Raw genomic sequence first — 18,886 nt, forward strand, 5'->3', positions numbered from 1 at the left:
GACCCCTTCCCCACATCATGCCCCAGATCTGATAACCAGAATTCTGCCCTTCCCTGTGCCGTCAGCTCCGTCCTGACCCCTGCCCAGACCTGCAGCTCCTCTAAGGCCAGAGGCCCTGCTCACCTATAAAACAGGTGCTAACCCCACCTCCTGGAGGTATGTAGCAACCATGAACTGATACACGGGGTGGGGCGAGATCAGCACAGGGTAAGCACTCAACAAATGGAAACTCAGTATTGGCCCCTTGACGGTAAGTCACGCTTGCAAAGGCAGGACCGTGTCCCTCTTGTTTGCTGCTGCATTCTGGTTCCTGGCAGGGTGCTAGCGCACAGGGGTGCCATGGGGTCTGTCTGGGCCTCCAGCCCAGTGCCCTCAGCCCAGACTCCCCTCCTTGGGGTGGCTAACAATCTGGAGCTCAACCAGGCTATACCATAGAAACCCACAAGGCAAGGAAAGCCAAGTCTCCATGAGGACCCCTCCCCAGGCTGTCCATACCCGGCCCCCTCTCCACCTCTGGGGTCCCTGACCTTGCTTGAAGTTTTCCAGGTTGCGGAACTCCACCAGGCTGTTTCCATAGTAGTAGTTGGTGACATAGATCCTGTCGTCTCGAGCCGCAGGGTCCTTCATCCAGGCTCCCTCATGGCGCCCATAGCTGTGGTGCCTCACGGGGGGGTCCACAGCCCGGAGGGTGCCCTCACAGCTCGCCTCTCTGCCTGTGGGAGGAGGGCAGGCAGCATTGGTACACAGATTCCCAAAGCCCCCAGCCAGAGCAACAGGCTGGCAATGTTATCTGGGTCTAACTTAAATCTCTCCTGATATTTTGTTTATGGCCTTCTTTCCCCTTTCCTCATCATCAAAGCAATGCCTGATCATTACCAAAAACATAAAACATTCAGAAAAGGAGAATGGAGGCCAGGTGCAGTTGCTCACGCCTGTAATCCTAGCACTTTGGGAGGCCAAGGCAGGTGGATCACCTGAGGTCAGGAGTTCAAGACCAGCCTGGGCAACATGGTGAAACCCATCTCTACTGAAAATACAAAAATTAGCTGGGTGTGGTAGGCGGTGCCTGTAATCCCAGCTACTCAGGAGGCTGAGACAGGAGAATCGATTGAACCCAGGAGGCGGAGATTGCAGTGAGCGGAGATCACGCCACTGCACTCCGGCCTGGGTGACAAGAGTGAAACTCCATCTCAAAAAAAAAAAAAAAAAAAAAAGGAGAATGGAGAAAATAAAAATCTTCAAAGTTATATTATTCATCATATGTGGAACCTAAAATAGTCAAACTTGGCCAGGCACAGTGACTCACACCTGTAATCTCAGCAATTTGGGAGGCTGAGGTGGGAGGATCACTAGAGCTCAAGACTTGAAGACCAGCCTGGGCAACATAGCAAGACCTTGTCTCTACAAAAAAAAAAATTTTTTTTTAAATTAGGTGAGCACGGTGGTGTGTACCTGTAGCCCCAGCTACTGGGGAGGCTGAGGTGGGAGGATTGCTTGAGCCTGGGATGTTGAGGCTGCAGTGAGCTGTGATCACACCACTACACTCCAGCCTAGGCAACAGAGCAAGACACTGCCTCAAAAAAAAAAAAAAAAAAAAAAAAAAAAAATTAAAATTGGCCAGGCACAGTGGCTCACGCCTGTAATTCCAGCACTTTGGGAGGCTGAGGCAGGTGGATCACAAGGTCAGGAGTTTGAGACAAACCTGGCCAATATGGTGAAACCCCGTCTCTACTAAAAATGAAAAAATTAGCTGGGTGTGGTGGTGGGCACCTGTAATCCCAGCTACTCGGGAAGCTGAGGCAGGAGAATCACTTGAACCTGAGAGGTGGAGGTTGCAGTGAGCCAAGATCACGCGATCGCACTCCAGCCTGGGCAACAGAGTGAGATTCCATCTCAAAAATAAATAAATAAATAAAAATAAACATTAAAAATTAAAAAAAAAAAGTCAAACTCATAAAAGCAGAGAGTAGAATAGTGGTTACTAATGGATGGGGGGATTGAGGAGATGTTGTTTAAAGCATTCAAAGTTTCATTTAGACAACAGGAATAAGTTCAACATATTGTATACTTGAATATTGCTAAGAGAGCAGATTTTAAGTGTTCTTGCCACAAAAAAAAGATAAGTAATGTGAAGTAATATATATACTAATTAGCTTGATTTAGCCGTTTCACAGTGTGTACACATATCAAAGCATTATGTTGTACATTATAAATACATACATTAAAAAAATTGTTCTTTCTGCAGTATGCCAAACAAATGAATACATACAATTTTTGTCAATAAAAAAATTAACTTTTTTTCTTTTTTGGTTTTTCTTTTTTATTTTACTTTTTTAAAAATAAAATTTACACTCTTATAAAATAAAATAAAATAAAACTAAAAACTGCCATTATCCAAAGAAAATTTTTTTTCTGTTCTTTTATTCTCTTTTTAAAAATTTTATTTCACAGATCACTTGAGGTCAGGAGTTCAGGACCAGCCTGGTCAATATGGCGAAACACTGTCTCTACTAAAAATAGAAAAATTAGCCAGGCATGGTGGTGTGTGCCTGAAATCCCATCTGCTCGGGAGGCTAAGGCAGGAAAATCTCTTGAACTCAGGAGGCAGAGGTTGCAGTGAGCAGAGATCACGCTACTGCACTCCAGCCTGGACGACAGAGTCAGACTCCGTCTCAAAAAAACCCCCCAAAAAATAAAACAACAACAATAATAATAATATTTTATTTCAATAGTTTTTGGGGAACAGGTGGTTTTTGGTTACATGGGTGAGTTCCTTAATGGTGATCTCTGAGATTTTAATGTATCCGTCACCTGAGCAGTATATACACTGTAGCCAGTATGTAGTCTTTTATCCCTTACCCCCTCCCACCCTTCTCCCATGCAAAGCAAAATTTAAGCATGTGGCATTTCCTTCCTTTTCTTTTTTCTTTGCATGTACAGTCATGCAGACATACATTAAAAAACTGAGTATACAGTTTTATGTATCCTGTTTTTAGCCTCCGTTAAGCAATTTCTCTCATCATTAAATAGCCTTTTAATGATGTGATTTCAAGGTCTGCCAGGCCGGTGGACAGCTGTGCCCTGAATTTATCTGACCAGTCCTCCCCATGTCAGCCATTCGGGTTATTTCCAGTTTTCTGACATTAGAAATGATGCCATGATGCAACTACTTAAGCTGCAGCTGTTGTTCTCACTGCTGGTGGATCCTTCAGGAAAAATTCCTAGAAGTGGAATGACCTTGGACCAAAGCAGGACAGGGTTTGAAGGACTGTCACCACAGAGAGCCAAGATCCCTTCGGAAGGATGGGATCAATGACTTAACGAGGAAGATTTCTACCATGAGACACAAAGCAAAACTATACGTGCTGACATCAAAACAGGGCCAACAATTGGACACAGGAAATAAAGAAATAAAAATAGTTGCTGGATTTAATGATGGCATTCTAGGTGACATTTTAAGAAGAATTTGTTGAAAATACTACCTGGGCTGGGTGTGGTGGCTCATGTCTGTAATCCCAGCACTTTGGGAGGCTGAGATGGGAGGATCACCTGATGTCAGGAGTTAGAGGCCAGCCTGGTCAACATAGTGAAACCCTGTCTCTACTGAAAATACAAAAATTAGCCAGGTGTGGTGGCAGGCATCTGTAATCCCAGCTACTCGGGAGGCTGAGGCAGGAGAATTGTTTGAACCCGGGGGATGGAGGTTGCAATGAGCCAAGATCTCACCATTGCACTGCAGCCTGGGTGACAGAGTGAGAATCTGTCTCAAAAAGAAAAAAAGAAAGCTCTGCCTCCCAGGCTGGAGTGCAGTGACATAATCTCAGCTCACTGCAACCTCTGCCTCCTGGGTTCAAGCGAGTCTCCTGCCTCAGCCTCCCAAGTAGCTGGGATTACAGGCACCCGCCACTACACCTGGCTAACTTTTTTATTTTTAGTAGAGAGGGGTTTTTTCCATGTTGGCCAGGCTGGTCTTGAGCTCCTGACCTCAGGTGATTCGTCCGCCTTGGCCTCCCAAAGTGCTGGTATTACAGGAGTGAGCCACCGTGCCCAGCTGTAAAAAGCATTTCTTACCTTGAGGGTTTCACAGAAACAGGCTGTGGGCTGGATTCGGGCACAGGCTACAATGTGCTGACCCCTGTGAGGCTCACTCACCTTGGCTGGAGACTTCTGGACCTGAAGGTGGCTCGGTGGGCAGGAGACTGGTGGTGGGGGTTGGGGTGGTCAAAGCGGTGGTGGTGGTGGTGGCAGGGACTGAGGTGGGGGTGCCAGGAGCCAGGTCCACTCCCTCTGAAGACCTGGGCTCAGCCTCATCCTGCTCTGCGGAGTTGGACCTGCCCTCTACCTTGGGCGGCAGTTGCTCCAGCCAGGAAGTGCCCTGGAGGGCGTTGTCTGCAGAGAGAAGACCCCATGCTCACATCCCAGCACCACCTGCTGCCATGTGGGTCTCCCTCAGGTCTGCTGGTCCCCCATCTCAGGGGCCCCAGGGAGTGGAGGGGGGGCCTCCTCAGGGCCTCCCTACACCTCAAGTGGTCGAAAGGTCTCAAAGTGGGAGGCAGGGAGGACTTCACAGTCACGGCTCTAAACCCAGCCAGGTGGCCTCAGCCAAGTCCCCCTGCCTTCCTGGGCCACCTCTGTGAACTGAGAGTCATGAGCCCACCATGCTGGACTGTGGTGGTGACTACAGAAAAATGTACAGAAACATTTGCACAGATTCCAGCAAATACGAGGTACCAAAAAGGAGATCGCTTTCCTTCCTATGCATCAAGCACTTTGTACCAGTTCTGTCATTTGCTAGATTCAATTCTAGAGAGAAGCTCTTGTTCCCATTTTACAGGCCTTCTCCTTTCACTCTGCCATGGAAAATGCAGCTGCTGCCAGAATCAAATGTGACGGCATGAACGAAAGTGCTTAGAGGGTTGGATCCAGTGGCTGGTGCCTGTAATCCCAGCACTTTGGGAGGCTGAGGCAGGCAGATCGCTTGAGCCCAGCAGTTCAAGACCAGCCTGGCCAACATGGCAAAACAGTCTCTACTAAAAAATAGAAAAAATTAGCCAGGTGTGGTGATGGGCGCCTGTAGTCCCAGTTATTAGGGAGGTTGAGAAGGGAAGATCACTTGAGCCCAGGAGGTCAAGGCTTTAGTGAGTCATGATCATGCCACTACACTCCAACCTGGGTGACAGAGTGAGACCCTGTCTCAAAAGAAAAAAGGAAGGAAGGAAGGAAGAAAGGAAGGAAGGGAGAAAGGAAGGAAGGAAGGGAAGGAAGGGTTTAGGGAAATGCTTTTGTGACACCAGCCGGGTACGGCTGGCTCACTCCTGTAATCCCAGCACTTTGGGAGGCCGAGGCGGGCAGATCACCTTAGACCAGGAGTTCGAGACCAGCTTCGCCAACATGAGGAAACCCAGTCTCTACTAAAAATACAAAAATTAGTTGGGCATGGTGGCACGTGCCTGTAATCCCAGCTACTTGGGAGGCTGAGGCAAGATAATTGCTTGAACCTGGGAGGCGGAGGGTTCAGTGAGCTGAGATTGCACCATTGCACTCAGTCTAGGTGACAAGAGCGAAATTCCGTCTCAAAAAAAAAAAAAAAAAAATTGTGACACCAGGGAGACAAAGGAATGGTGCTGTTATTACTATGACGGTCTGGTGCCCAGGGGACCGCCTGGTCAGCTTGGGGAGGAGCTCAGAGACCCCTTGACTTGAGGACAATAACCTGACTTCTTTTTTTCTCCATTTTGGGCTTCCTCTTTGCACAGGCCCTGCTGTGGGCAGACTGGGCCCTGGTGGGGATGGGGGTCATCCCTCTGGTTGAGGAGGACCACAGGGAGGCCTGGCCTCAGCAGCCTGCCAGGACAGGGCACCTGTTCCCACAGGCCTTGCTGGCAGAGTCAGATGCCTGCAGCTGTTCTTAGGCAGCGTCCCAGCCAGAGGTCAGAGGCTCTGTGCCATGTCCAGACCAAGCTGGCAGGGCTTGGGCCAGCAGCTGGGACCAGGGGGAAGAGGCCCCTGAGTCCTGAGAGGCCAGGAAACAAGAAGGCTCTCAAAGGAGCCTGGTCCCTGACTGTTTCACGTCTGTGCGCCCCTTGCACATGGGCTGGAAGGAGGGCTTTGCAGGAGGAGGTGGTCAGCAGGACCCAGGAAGGGGAGGAGCAGGTTTGGGACGCCCTCTGGGACATCAGAAGAGAGCAGCCATCTGGGGAGGGTCTTAGTGGGGAAATCAGGAACCACAACCGGTAGAGATGGATCAGAAATTTGGGGTATCTTGAAACTTGTGTCTCTTGTTTGCCAATTACTTTGTCACCTTTCTCCGTGATCCAGCAGAGAGCTGCAGGAAAAATACAAGAGTCTGCGGGCTCTTCCTTGGGGATATAAGAAGAGGGAGGAGGCCGGGCGCGGTGGCTCACGCCTGTAATCCCAGCACTTTGGGAGGCCGAGGCGGGCGGATCACAAGGTCAGGAGATCGAGACCACGGTGAAACCCCGTCTCTACTAAAAATACAAAAAAAAATTAGCCGGGCGCGGTTGTGGGCGCCTGTAGTCCCAGCTACTCGGGAGGCTGAGGCAGGAGAATGGCGTGAACCCGGGAGGCGGAGCTTGCAGTGAGCCGAGATCGCGCCACTGCACTCCAGCCTGGGCTGGACAACAGAGCGAGACTCCGTCTCAAAAAAAAAAAAAAAAAGAAGAGGAGATGGAGAGGAAATGAGAGATGCCCCCAAAGCCCTTGTCACTTCTCAGGAGCCCGGTATTCTCCTGCCCCCCACTGTGGCAGCTGCCTGGTCATAGGTATTTTTTTCTCACTAGACTATGAGATGTGTGGGGACAGGGACTGTGTCTCTACCATTCCCCGTCACCTGGTCAGAGTGGACCTTCGGCACATCTTCAAATGCACAAAGAAAAGTTCAGCAAAGGTGAAGACAGCTGTAAATACTGGAAAGCCACCGAGTGGCCCTGCAGGTTGGTTTTGCTATTTCATCCCAGTGACCCCCTGAGTGGGGTGTTATCCCCCTATGTGGATGAGCAGAGAGCACCCAACAGGTAATCAATGGGTGTAACTGAATCTGGGGTGGTCCGACTGCAGAGAAGATGAGGGGATTCCTAGGAGGCATCCATCCCCGACTCCCCAGGGTCCCCATTCCCCTCCTACTCACCTGCCACCGCCTCGGTCACCTCCTGCTTGCCCGCCTTGTAGTAGGTGAAGCCCCGGATCACAGCCTGCTGCTGGGCCAGGGCGCGGGGCTTGGCTGTGGGCTGGAGGAACCTGCCCTTGCTGCTCTCCTTCCTCAGCTTCTCCACCTGCAGCAGCTTCTCCTTGGGAGGTTTTGGGAGGCCTCTGTCTGCAAAGCTCTTCTGCACACTGCCATACTTGCTGATGTCCTTGCCTTTTCCTCCAGCTGTGTCCTGGAAGGGAAGAGAAGTCTCAGACTTGAAGGACAGTAGAAGAAATGTTATGGGGAGTCCTGGGAGCTCAGAACGTGGGGGCTGGAGGTGGCCGTGTTGCCACAGGCCCTATGTCCCAAGCGCTCATGAAGTCACAGCTTTCCTTTACCCCACCATGGTGGCTACATCCATGACTGGTTTGCCTCAGTTTCCTCACCCGGCTCTTTAGTTCCCTTGCAGGCTGGAAGTCCAACCTGATAGGTTAGATTCCTGTCCCACTTCCAACTCCTGTCCACTCCCCCTGGGGGGCAGGCCAGAAGGACCAGCTCCCCGGGAGGCAGCCTCCTCTACCTGTTCACCTTCCCAGCCTTGTCTCTCTTCCTCAGTGGTCTTAGTATGTGGGCAGGGGAGAAGTTCTTAGGCACCTAGGCAAGGTGACCAACTCATCCCAGAGTGCCTGGAACATTCCTAGTTTTAGCACTAAAAGTGCTGCATCCTGGAAAAACCCTCAGTCCCAGGCAAACTGGGACAGGGTTGGTCACCCAACCTCTAGGATATGCCATTTCTAACGTTTTGTGCTTTGTTATTTTCACTTCCTATTTAAATGCCTCTGATGCTGGCTTGGCACAAGAACACAGGGCCTGTGACATCACTCATTGTTAGGCAGAAACTCCAGCAGATACGGCAAGTACAGTAGCCGGGTCCCTTCTGCACCATTGCCAAAACACGCTTCATTCTCGCCTGCGGAATTGGCACGGGAATGAGCAGGAAGCCAGCTGGGGGCCAAGGCCCAGGCTTCCTAGCCGCTTTATCGGCACCTAGGCGGTCCCAGTTGCAGACACAAATGGCCCCATTATCACAGTGTCAGCAAAGGAGACCGAGATGTGGAGAGGAAGAGAGGAAGAGGGTGGGCTTGGCAGTCACGCAGACCTAGCTGCCAGTCCCAGCTCCGCCACCGCCTCTCCATGTGACCTCTCTCCGTGCCTCATCTGCCAAATGGGCAGTGTCACCCCTCCTCCCAGGTGACGATGGGATTCACTGACAATGTCTGTGAGAAAGTCAAGTTTTAAGGTAGGAATTTCACAAATGTCAGCTCCCTTCTTCAGTCACTCACCGAAACACAAGGCCAGCGTGAATAACGGTGTGGCTTGTGTCTTGCCCAAGGGTGACTGGCCAGAGCAGCCCGAAAGGGATTGAATCCAGTCTGCGCTCCATTCGCCAAGCCACATACCCAGCAAAGGCTGGAGCCTCTGTGCAACTGGCTCACCCAAAAGTAGTTGTTCTTTCTAATCGATCTGCTCAGAGGGAGAACCAGCTTTGCAGTTCGTCTGCCTACAGAGAGGATGTTTATCACATTTGCACGCAGGTATATCTGTCACAGGTGACTCTGCCTAGTGACAGAACCAGTGGCTCTGCTCACTGTGTGCTCTGAGCTTGGAGGTGGAGTGCCTGGGTGCACTGGAGTTCTCTACCCCAGGGTGGGTTAGATGAATGGGTATCAGTCTGCAGGGGTCCCTGAGGCATTGCCCATCTCCCTCTGAGCAGGCTCAACCCAGCCAAGGGCCCAGCCACAGCAGGGGAGGCTAGAAGCAGTTTTGCTGCAGCCAACCTGGTCTCTGAGGGCTAGGCAGGGGGCACCGCCTCCACAAGCTTGTCCCCACTAGTTTCAAACTTGGGAATGAGAAGGTTGCCAAACACCTGGCTTAGGGACCAGCCTCCTTGGCAGGATCCCCAGGCCTATCCCCATTCCCTGTGCTGACTGTGTTTGCTGTACAGCAGGTACCCCCTGCACCTCACCCTGCCAGGGACTCTCTAGCTGTGCCAGCCCTCAACCCCATCTTACAACCCCAAACCCCCACCAAGCTGGCCCTCAGGGCCAACGTCCTGGCACACTGAGCTCCCAAGCTCAGCCAGCTCCCGCCCTGTGATCAGAGCTGGGGCCTCACCTGGGCCTTGCTACCAGTGCCCGTGGCAGGGGTGGTGGGGGTGGCGGCAGCATCCTTCTGAAGCAGCTGGAGGCCCAGGCGGGACAGCTCCTTCTTGATGCCCAGCATGATGGCGGAGTGATTCTCATAGTGCCTCAACTGCTCGCTGAGGTGGCGCATGCTCTCCTTCACCACCTCGTTCTCCCGGCTCAGGTTGGCCTTGATGCTCTGTGGAGGGGGCAGGATTGGAGGTCTTTCCTGGGCCAGCTTCCTCTGAACCCCCAGCCTGGAGGGACACCCCAGCTTCGGTCATTAGGCTTTGCTATCCAGTACCCTGAATGGGCTGGGGGCAGTCCCAGCAAGCATGGGCAGGAAAAATAGGCCCCAAGAGACCCTGTATTTATGAACTTTTTGAATTTAAAAAGTGAAGGAATAAAAAAATACGTGTGCATGGTACTAAATTTACAAGATATAAATGGCTATAAAAATGTCACCCTCCCACCTTTATTTCTCAGTGCTGACAGTTTTTATAGGTTCCTTGTGTATCCTTCTAAAGAGAGTCTGTGTATTCAGAGGAACACATGTATACATACACACATATTTTTACCACTTTGCTTTTTTACTGAACGGCCTATTTTGGGAACTGATGCATATCTGCATATATTGTGCTCTGTTCCTTCTCATGGCCACACAGTATGCCATTGCTTGAGAGGTCACAATTTATTTACCCAGTCCCTTATTTTTTTCTTTTTCTTTTTTTTTTTTTTTTTGAGTAGCTGGGACTACAGGCACCCACCACATGCCCAGCTATTTTTTTTTTTTTTTTAATAGAGACAGGGTTTCATCATGTTGGCCAGGCTGGTCTTGAACTCCTGGCCTGAAGTGATCTGCCTGCCTTGGCCTCCTAAAGCACTGGTATTACAGGTGTGAGCCACTGCACCTGGCCACCCAGTCCCTTATTGATAGTTACTTTTTTTTTTTTTTGAGACGGAGTCTCACCCTGTTGCCCAGGCTGGAGGGCAGTGGTGCCATCTCGGCTCACTGCAACAACCTCTTACTCCCGGGCTCAAGTGATTCTCCTGCCTAGCCTCCTGGGTAGCTGGAACTACAGGCGCGTGCCTCCACACCTGGCTAATTTTTGTATTTTTAGTAGAGACGGGGTTTTGCCATGTTGGGCAGGCTGGTCTTGAACTGCTGACCTCAAGTGATCCACTCACCACAGCCTTGCAAAGTGCTGGGATTACAGGCGTGAGCCACCACCCCCTGCCCATTATGGATGGTTACTCAAGTTGCTTCCGATCTTTTGCTACTTTAAATTTACTTTAAAATTGTATACATAATACATAAATACCCTCTGCTTGTAAAATCTTCAAACAATGTAGATGGAGTGAAACCCTTTGGGGTTTTGCTGAGGGTGAATCTCTGCCCCCTCCAAGTCTCCAACTTCTCTCCTGGGCCGTACCAGCTCCTCTCCCTGCACTGAGTCCTGTCTTTACTCCCAGACCTGTTCTCCTTCCCTGCCTCATCTCCCCTTGCTGGGACTCTGGCTCCCTGCCCACTTTTAGCAGCTCCCACACCAGCTCCTGGATCTACTCCTGGTTCTGAATCCTGCCAGGAGCAGACAGACTGCTTAGAACCGCAATGCTCCTCGCTCTGTAAACCTCCCGCTATCTAGGGATCTCCTTTGCTGGGCTGTCGCCCAAGCTGGCCTTGTTCACTATAGAGGACTTGGAAACCTGGGGGGCCTGGCAGGTATCAGTCTCAGTTCCCCAAAGCTCTAGTAGACCTGGGATTCTTTCGTCTGAGTCTACTTTTCAGCTAAAGCAGGAGACACAAAGTCAGAGGCAGAAAACACCAGTTTGCTGAGAAGCCACGGAACAATAGAATTATGGGTCCACAATTTCATTTGTAGAAATTGTTACAGAGGAAAAGATAACCTAAAAGTGACTGATGTCCAATCAGCCCTGGGTGACTCAGGTTCAGGGACCAAGAGGCAACAGGCAGGAGTCAGATACCCTTGGGTTCAAATCTTTGCTTTCTACTTCCTGGCTGGGTAACTTTGGGCTAATAACTACTTCTCCGAGCCTCAGTTTCCCTGCCTGTAAAATGGGCTATTATGTCATCATCATAACAACTAAATGGCAGGGTCACTGTGAGGACCAGAAAGGCTATGGAATACGAAAGTACATTTTAAACTAGATTCCAGGGGCCAGGTGCAGTGACTCATGCCTGTAATCCCAGCACCTTGGGAGGCCAAGGCAGGAGGAAGGCTTGAGCCCAGGAATTTAAGACCAGCATGAGCAACATGGTAAAACCCCATCTCTACAAAAAACACAAAAAATGAGCTGGGTGTGGTGGTGTGTACCTACAGTCCCAGGTACTTGGGAGGCTGTGGTGGGAGGATCAGTTGATCCTGGGACATTGAGGCTGGCCTACAGAGCGAGACCCTGTCTCCAAAACAAAAACAACAACAACAAAAAAAAACTGGATCCCAGGGATGACAGAAGTCAAAGCGTATGACAGATTTTCTCAACCTCATCGCTATTGACGTTTGCCAGATAGCTGTTTGCTTTTGGGGACTATCTTGTGTATTGCAGGGTATTTAGCCAAATCTCTGGCCTCTAACCAGTAGAAGCCCAGTAGCACTCATCCTGTCCCCCACTTAAGTTGTAACAACCAAAAATGTCTCCAGCTATTGCCAGTTTTCCCCTTGGGGTAAAATCACCCCTAGTTGAGAACTACTGGTGTCAGGGAAGAGAGCAGAGGGAAGCTGAGACCCCAAGTTGCTGCTGACCCCCTAGGAGGTTCTTCCCTTTGGCAGAGGGAGCCAGCTGTTCTCTCCCCACCTCCTCCCAGGGTGAACAAAAGCTTTTTGCTTTTAATTTTTCCATAAGGTTATCACTTAGTAAACCATGGTTAACAGAAGCAAAGCACAGATAATGCAAAACAGAAGATAATTAAAAACTCATTTTTCTGTGGCTGTGGAAACCATCTCTGGTTTGTTCCAGGCCTAGCAGATATACCCTCCTGATCGTCTGGCTCAGAGTTACATGAAGTGGGTTAACATTTCCTGAGGTTACAAGAGGAAAGATCAAAGGAGAATAACTTGAGAGCCAGCAACGGGAGGGCCTGGAATGTACTAGCTGCACAGGAAATCCCGGGACACAGAAGAAATTCACCAAGTGTCAGCTTTCTCCCCTGCTGCCAGGGGCTTGGCCAACAGTAGGTACATACCAAACACTTTTTGAATACTTAAAGCCACTGTGATCCCAACTTTGGGGTGAGGAAGGGGTTAATCTCCCACCCTGGGGCACAGGATGCCCAGGTGCCCCCTCCCTCTGTAAAGGAAGCTGGGAAAGGAAGCCCCCACGCCCGCTCCTGGCAGCTGTATGTCCCCAGACTCCCAGTGGCCCAGCAGAGGCCGGATGCAGGAAACAGGCGGAGGTGACGCTGTGCCAGCAGAGATACAAACCTCGAACCTGCAGCTCAGACCCCCATGCTCGCCCAACTCTGTCCTTGTCCCCAGGGGCAGTCCTGGTCCCCTGCCCAGTCCTATAGCACTTTCACCCTGACCAGGACAGGACACGTAGCACCTCTGCCTCCATAGCAGCTGGGCACTAGCCCAGTGGGCTCGGCCAGTCCTGCCATGTTTTACCAACCCAGGGGGTACTCCGACAAGGTATCTTATTTTTTATTTTGAGACTGTCTTGCTCTGTCGTCCAGGCTGTGGCACGATCTCGGTTCACTGCAACCTCCGCCTCCCAGGTTTGAGTGATTCTCCTGCCTCAGCCTACTGAGTAGCTGGGATTACAGGCATGCATCACCTTGCCTAATTTTTGTATTTTTAGTAGAGATGGGGTTTCATCATATTGGCCAAGCTGGTCTCAAACTTCTGGCCTCAAGTGATCCGACTGCCTCGGCCTCCCAAAGTGCTGGGATTACAGGTGTGAGGCACTGCGCCAGGACACTGAGCCACCATGCCCAGCCACCAAGGAATCTCGTGTGAATGGTATACCCAGAGTTGTGGGTCCTGATCTTGGTACACTGGGGGCAACTGCAAGTTCCAGCTCCCTCTGAACCCGTTTGATACAACCAGCAGGTGCCTCAGTTTCTCCACTCAGACTTCAGCTTCCCGCAGGCCCTTGAGCCAGTTAGACCTCTTCCCCAGAGGCTGGACCCTGTGGCCAGCATTTCCCTCCCCTAACTCCTGGCTGGAGTGTGGCTTCCCATGGTCACCAGGGTGAAGCCTGGATTGCCCGGGCCCCTCGGACAGTGCCCTTGGCCCCCAGCATCACACCAGCCTGGCGTCTGGCAGCAGCCCCACCCTTACCTCTTCCAGTGTGTTCATCTGGGAGGCCACCTTGTGGACGTAGGCGTGCACCTTCATCAGGTCCATGCTGTACAGCGTGCCCTCCAGGAGATCCACCATGGACTGCAGCTGCCCGGGGAAGGGGGATGGTTAGGCAAAGAGTGCAGCACGTGGCCAGCCAGGCACAGAGGGTAAAAGGAGCCCTGCTGCAATGAAGAACTCCAGAACCTGGGCCAGGCGCTGTGGCTTACGCCTGTAATTCAAGCACTTTGGGAGGCCAAGGCGGGTGGATCATCTGAGGTCAGAAGTTCAAGACCAGTCTGGCCAACATGGTGAAACACCATCTTTACTAAAAACACAAAAATTAGCCAGGCATGGTGGTGTGCACCTGTAGTCCCAGCTACTTGGGAGGCTGAGGCAGGAGAATCGCTTGAACCCGGGAGACGGGGGTTGCAGTGAGCTGAGATCATGCCACTGCACTCCAGCCTGGGCGACAGAGTGAGGCTCTCTTCCAAAAATAATAATAATAATAATAATGATTAAAATAAAAGAGAACTCCAGAACCCCATAGCCTCAGAGTGACTGGTATGGGCCCTGGGCACTCACCAGCCCCAGCCTGCTAATAATCACAAGAAAAGCCACAGGTTCCATCTTCTGAGCCCTTACCATGTGCCAGGTGCTGTGCTAAGGGCTTTAAGGAGTTATACCAATTAATCATTGTAACAACCTCATGAGGTGTGTAGTGGGCACTGGAGGAGTTTGTCCAGATCTTCTGAGATCCCTCTTACCAGTTTTTGTGCCCGTCCCTGGCTTCCGTGTGCCTGCATCTGTGACTCTCTTTAGAGTTGCTTTGTCCCCAAAGTGCCAGAGAGTATACATCCTCTTGCAGCTGCCTTGAGGCAATGACCTACTGACATGGACATCTATAATCCCAACTCACTCGCCCCAGTGGGGACGAACTGAGCGGTTGTACCCACTCCAGAGTTCCTCTGGGGATGTGACTGAGGCTGGCACTTTTCCCAAGACCACACCCTCACTTGGATGCCCTCCTCTCCCCACCTTGCTTCTCTCACTTCATTTCCAGTTTCTCTGGGGAGTATTTTCTTTTTTTGTTTATTTGTTCTTCAGAGACTCTGTCACCCAGGAAAGAGTGCAGTGGCACGATCATAGCTCACTGCAGCCTCGAACTGCTGAGCTCAAGCAATCCTCCCACCTCAGCCTCTGGAGTAGCTAGGAGTACAGGTGTGCACCATCCTGCCTAGCTAAGTTTTTTATGTTTTGTAGAGATGGGATCTTACTATGTTATTCCAGCTGGTCTTGAACAATGATCTTCCCACCTTGGCCTCAAGTGATCCTCCTGCCTCAGCCTCCCAAAGCACTGGGATTATAGGGATGAGCCATCACGTCCAGCCCAGGAGTATTTTCAAATTAAATCACTTGCACATGAATCTCTGGCTTCAGAGCCTGCCTCTGGTGGCCCGAACTAACACCACGTATGGACAACTTTCACCCTCATTTTACAGATGGAGAAGCTGCAGTTTAGAGGGGGGAAGTGACTTGCCCAAGGCCACCCAGCTGTTCAAAGGTAGAACCAGGAGTAGAACCCAAATTCATATCAATCCACGTCTCTTTCCCAACATTCGGCTGGGGAGATATCATGAATCACCATCTCTTTCCTATCATGCTTTATGGCTCCTGTCTCATGCTCAGACAGGGAAATGGCAGCCGAGAGAGAGAGGGCCTTGCACAACAGGTCAGCAGCAGGACCTGGAGCAGCCGCTGGGTATCCCTTGCCCAGCCCAGGGCTCTGCCCTACGGCTGCCCCTCCCCCTCTCCTCTCTGTCACGCCTCATCAGGATATAACACTCCCTCCAGATGGCCAAAATGCCAGAGTGTCAGGGAGACGTTGGCACAAGGGGCTGGTTGGGAAATTAGCCTTCCCTGGCTTCTTGGGAAGGGCAGTTCCTCGGGCCCACCCTCACGCGTAGCCCCACCCTGAGCCCTCCGGCATTTCCCAGGGCCTGCACAGGCCAGTGCTCCAGTCTGGTCCTGGCTGGCTGTTTCCAAAACAGTTTTACTCCCACCTTCCCAGGGGGTACTCAAACTGTTCTAAGCCAGAGAGCTTTTCTTTGAGCAGAAGCTGATCTCTAAAACAGAGACGGGGGTGGGAGTCTCTGCTGGAAGCAAAGATAGGCTCAGTGGCTTCTCTGCTCTCCCACAACCTGGCTTTGGCCCCGAGGGTCTGCATGGGACCCCTGGGGCTCTATGGAACACAGATTGAGAACCATGCCCACAGACGCTTCTGTGTCTCAGTTTTCTGTGTTAAGAAATGGGGCAATAGGGCCGTGGTAAGGAGCAGTTGTGTCTGGACAGAGCTCAGCATTGCGTGGACACAGAGCGGCCTTCATGAAGCCCAGCAGCGCTGATTGCTCCTCCCAGGGGCTACATGGGAAGCTCCCGGCTTCACTCTGGTGCCTTCGCGGCCACCAACGCTGGCTTTGGCGAGGGTCGGTCCCTTGCAAGATGACTCTCTGTGGCTCCCCACTGCCCACATGTGGCTTCTCATCTCCTGAGTCTGGCATCTGACCCCTCCATGATCTGCCCGTGCCACCCTCCTCCAGGCCAGCACATTCTTACTCAGCCAGGCACTGAGGACAGTGATAAGCAAGACCAACGCGGGGCACCCTGGTCCCTCACAGGCTGCCAAGGACACAGTGACACACAGATGCCCAGATCAGGGGACAAAGGTAGTGACACACAGGCATCCAGATCAGGGGACACAGGTAGTGACACACAGGTGCCTGAATCAGGGGCACAGGTAGTGACACACATGTGCCTAGATCGGGGACACAAGCAGTGACACACAGGTGCCAGAATCAGGGGCACAGGTAGTGACTGACACACAGGTGACCAGATCATTAATGATGGGTGCTGATCTTTTCTGGGTGCAGGTGTGGATCAGGAAAGGCTGCCAGAAGGAAGTTTTGTTTGGGCCGAGCTCTGTAGGAGGAGCACTAATTAAGCAAAGTTGCCCAGGAAAGGACATGCCAAGTAAAGGGAGCAGCCTGTGCTATGACCTGGAGGAGAGGAGAAAGATGGTGCTTCCAGCCATGCCACTCAATGTGCGATCTGCTGAGCAGCACAGGTTCAAACTGCTTAATACCAGCCTGTGGTACAATCATTATAGAAAATGGGAGTAGGTAGGAACTTTTATAGCACTTGACAGAGCAATTTTATCTCTGTGGACTCTCACACTAAAACACTAGATTTATCCTGTGTATGTCTGCCTTTGTTTCATTTCATTTTTCTTTTTTTTTTTTTTTTGAGATGGAGTCTCGCTCTGTCGCCCAGGCTGGAGTGCAACGGCGTGATCTCCATTCACTGCAACCTCTGCCTCCCGGGTTCAAGCAATTCTCCTGCCTCAGCCTCTGAAGTAGCTGGGATTACAGGTGTGTGCCACCACACCTGGCTAATTTTTTGTAGTTTTAGTAGAGACAGGGTTTCGCCATGTTGGCCAGGCTGGTCTTGAACTCCTGACCTCAGGTGATCCACTCGCCTCGGCCTCCCAAAGTGCTGGGATTACAAGCGTGATGCACTGCGCCTGGTCTGCCTCATTTAGTTTTTCTAATAATTCATTTGTATAGCATTTTACGAAACTATTGGCTCTTGAGAGAACTTTAATCTTTAAGAAACTGGCCCTTCACCACAGATAGCTTCAGAAGCGCTGTGCTAGAGGAAGTCACAGGTGCGGGTGTGGCCAGAGAAGAGAGAAAGCTGGTGCCACACCCACCCCGCTTGCCATTACCCAGAAATGCCCTCTTTCCTCTCTGCCTCAGGGACTCCTACACATCTTTCAAGGCCCGGCTCTATCCTTCTATCCCCTCCTTGGGGCTCCCACAGTCCCTGGGATGTCCCTTGGCCCAGCACTGATCACCCTGCCATTACTGGGGTCAGCAGCTGTGTCCTCACAAGCCTGGGGACTCTTCGAGGCAGGATCCATGTCTGGTCCCATCGGGAAGAAAAAGGAGTGGGGAGGTGACAGGCACCTTCCAACCCCCAGACAAGATGGGGACAGTAGTCATGCTACTCAAAGTGTGTCTCCTACCATAGCCGTGCTGCTGAGGACAAACCACAGCTGGAGTTATTAGCTTGAGGGGAAGGGCTGGGGTAGAGATGGGATGGGATACAGGGTAGGTGCCCCAGCCCCATCCCATGGGCTCCCCTTAGCCTCCTCCTTTGGGGGATGCTTAGAGAGAATGTCCTACCGAGGGAGGGGGAGCCAAACTGAACAGGAGGAAGCCCCAGCCCTCTCTCCTACTGCCTCTGCCGCCTTCTCCTCTTGGGGGGTCTCTGAAAGTGTACCCACTCCCACCCTTGGGGTACCAGTGAGGCAGCGTATCCTCTCCTCGTCCTCCAGCCCCACCTGCCGGGTCAATCCCCCATTACCCTAAGCCAGCTCTGCTGACCCAGAGCCCTGTGGCAGCTGTGCACTGAGAAGGCATAAGGGATTGCGGGCTCCTGGCTAAGAAAGAGGTCTCATGACCCTTCAATGGGCAGGGGACAAAGTAGAGAATTCCTGGGCTCGAATCTTAATACTTGGCTCACGCCTGTAGTCCCAGCACACTGGGAGGCCGAGGGAGGTGGATCACTTGAGTTCAGGAGTTTGAAACCAGCCTGGTCAACATGGCAAAACCCCATCTCTACTAAAAATAAAAAAAAAAAAAATGAGCCAGGCATGGTGGCGCACGCCCGTAATCCCAGCCACTCAGGAGGCTGAGATAAGAATCGCTTGAAAGGGGGAGCAGGGTGGAGGTTGCAGTGAGCTGAGTTTGCGCCACTGCATTCCAGCCTGGGTGATAAAGTGAGACTCTGTCTCAAAAAAAAAAAAAAAAAAAAAAAAATCTTAGTACTGCCACACTTTCTTGCAGGCCACAGCCCCTCTTTGGGCCTCAGATTCTCCCACTAGTAAAGCTGGTACCATAAGTCCCCTCTCCAAAGGGTTGTAGCAAGGATTAAATGAGCCAGCGTTTATGAAAGGGCTTTGTGTCCTCGTGTCAAACGTGTACAATTCAGTTATCGAGAAGTTGACTTGAGCAGAAATTGGGTTTGTTCCTATAACTGAAGACTGGCCTATGGCCTGGGTGCCTTGAGTCTGCGGGGTCCTAAGTGAGACCCACGGAGACAGTGTGATCCAGGGACTGCCAAGCTGTCAAGATGCCACTTTGCTTAAAATTCATTCCCCCTGACTCCCCACCCAATTTTGAGAGCTTGGCATT

The 18,886-nt window shown here is 51.5% G+C and overlaps 1 protein-coding gene across 2 annotated transcripts in view; it reads right to left on the minus strand.

Moving 5' to 3' along the window:
• OLFML2A (olfactomedin like 2A) overlaps positions 1-18,886 on the minus strand; it is a 37,205-nt gene that overhangs the window by 6,385 nt on the left and 11,934 nt on the right. The window contains exons 3-7 of one of the 2 annotated variants that reach the window (XM_001082486.5): positions 13,632-13,739; positions 9,323-9,529; positions 7,148-7,397; positions 4,153-4,389; positions 528-713 (exon numbers count right to left, since the gene is read on the minus strand). In XM_001082486.5, the coding sequence (XP_001082486.3) occupies positions 528-713; positions 4,153-4,389; positions 7,148-7,397; positions 9,323-9,529; positions 13,632-13,739 (988 nt within the window). Of the gene's footprint in view, positions 1-527; positions 714-4,152; positions 4,390-7,147; positions 7,398-7,735; positions 7,936-9,322; positions 9,530-13,631; positions 13,740-18,886 lie in introns of those variants that run through there. The other variant, XM_077968049.1, reaches the window with a different exon arrangement.

Source organism: Macaca mulatta, chromosome 15, assembly GCF_049350105.2.
Source record: "Macaca mulatta isolate MMU2019108-1 chromosome 15, T2T-MMU8v2.0, whole genome shotgun sequence".
Lineage (NCBI taxonomy): Eukaryota > Metazoa > Chordata > Mammalia > Primates > Cercopithecidae > Macaca > Macaca mulatta.